The sequence below is a fragment of the Elephantulus edwardii genome, unplaced genomic scaffold (assembly GCF_000299155.1).
Source record: "Elephantulus edwardii isolate Elephantulus edwardi_28Jun2011 unplaced genomic scaffold, EleEdw1.0 scaffold00133, whole genome shotgun sequence".
Taxonomy (NCBI): domain Eukaryota; kingdom Metazoa; phylum Chordata; class Mammalia; order Macroscelidea; family Macroscelididae; genus Elephantulus; species Elephantulus edwardii.
The window spans coordinates 1604609-1606502 of NW_006399883.1; the positions used below are offsets into that span (position 1 = coordinate 1604609).

At 34.5% G+C, this 1894-nt stretch overlaps 1 protein-coding gene across 1 annotated transcript; it reads right to left on the bottom strand.

Annotated features, from left to right (window-relative positions):
* Positions 1-568: 568 nt before the first annotated feature.
* On the bottom strand, positions 569-1507 carry LOC102859198 (olfactory receptor 2L5-like). Its single transcript, XM_006893984.1, has one exon. It carries the CDS (start codon positions 1505-1507, stop codon positions 569-571), a length of 939 nt encoding a protein of 312 aa, XP_006894046.1.
* Between the last annotated feature and the right edge of the window lie 387 nt (positions 1508-1894).

Below are 1894 nucleotides of genomic sequence, written 5' to 3' on the forward strand. Positions count from 1 at the left end.
ATTAGTATTAATTATGTTGTTGTTGTTTGTTGTATAACATTGAGTTGGAACCAACCCATAACTGACCCTCTGGGGGATTTTCAGAGGCAGTTAATCATCCAGGAAGAGATTGCTCATCCTTTTCTTAAAAAGCAGCAGGTGGCTTCAAACCATATGCCTTCGAGATTGCAGTGCTGCTTCTTACCTGCCATTCAGCCATGAGAGCTCCTTGGCAAGAATCAATTATATTAAACCATTTTTATCCTATTTTAATCTGCTCATATTGAGGGCAATATTAACTACAATAGACTGTTATGATAAATGTTAAATTAATTACAATTTCATTTCTCCCATTTGTGAAACTTTATTATTCTTGAAATTTAATCAATTGCATATGCCTTTGTTACAAAGATTAAAAAAAAACTTCAGAAAATAATTACATCAGAAAAATTATTACTTAGTAACAAATTCCAACATTTTGAAATACAAATTTGGACTGTGTTCTTATGTGTTGATTTTTTTTCTAAATGAAATTGCACTTTTAAGTGGATAAATAATTGCAGCTTGAGGACTGATGCAGAAATTTCGTCTATGTTTTGAAAGAATAGATTCTCTGAACTACTCTTTTCAGGGCTCCCATCACTTCCTTGTTTCTCAGGCTATAGATTACAGGATTGAGCATTGGTGTAAGGATGATGTAGAAAACAGCCAGAATCTTATCTTCTGTTTGGGATCTATAGGATTTGGGGCGTAAATAGGTGTAACCAAACGGTGCACAATATAAAGTCACAACAGTAAGGTGAGTACTGCACGTTGAATATGTCTTCTTCTTCCCTTCTGATGAAGGCATGCGGTAGACAGTCAAAAGAACTCGTCCGTAGGAATAGGTAATGCCAATAAAAGGGAAAAAAAGGAAAAAAATGGTGCTCACAAACACTGTGTATTCATATATCCATGTATCCATGCATGCCAGAATTAACATGGCTGGAACATCACAGAAAAAATGATTGATGGCTCTGGATTTGCAATAGGGAATGTGGAGTGCATATGCAGTATGAGCAAAGGAATTAATTGACCCTATTACCCAAGACCCTGATATCAAGAGCACACAAACTTTTCTGCTCATACGAATAGGATAATGGAGAGGAAAGCAGACGGCCACATAACGATCATAGGCCATAGATGCCAAAATAAGTCCTTCTGCACCTGCCAAAGTCAAAAAGAAGAAGCTCTGGATGCCACATCCAATGAAAGAGATTGACTTGTTTCTCAGCAAGAAATTGTAAGCCATCTTTGGGACAATGGTGGAGATATAAGTTAGGTCCATAAGAGAGAGCTGACTGAGTAGAAAGTACATGGGTGTGTGGAGATGAGTATCCAGCAATATGAGGAGGATCATGGACAAGTTGCCAATCACAGCCAATAAGAAAATGACAATGATGATTATGAGGAGGAATAGGCCAATTTTTGTGGATGGTAACAGTCCTAATAAGATGAAATCACTTGACGTTTGGTTATAATTTTCCATCTGACATTCATATGCTTTGTTTTTATTTATTGTCAAAACACTGAAAAAAATAAATGTTTTAAATTAATAAACCAAGTTTTAAAAAATTCTTTAGTTTACATAGACTTGAAAGAATCATGATTCTCCTACCCTTAAAATAGAGGAATAGATTGAGCTACTTTAGAAAGCCCTTTCCTTTTCTGACTTCCAGATCAAATTAAATTTAGTAGGTTAAGGATGTTTTATTGTCTCACATAAAATTTGGGATAATCAAAGTAAGATTTTTCTGCTCAAATCACATGGTTTAGAAATAATTTATAAAATTATAAACAAATATTTATACCCTCCAGTTTTCGTTCTAAATATATGTCCTAAAATGTGTTGTAGACAAATAACAGACATTTTTAG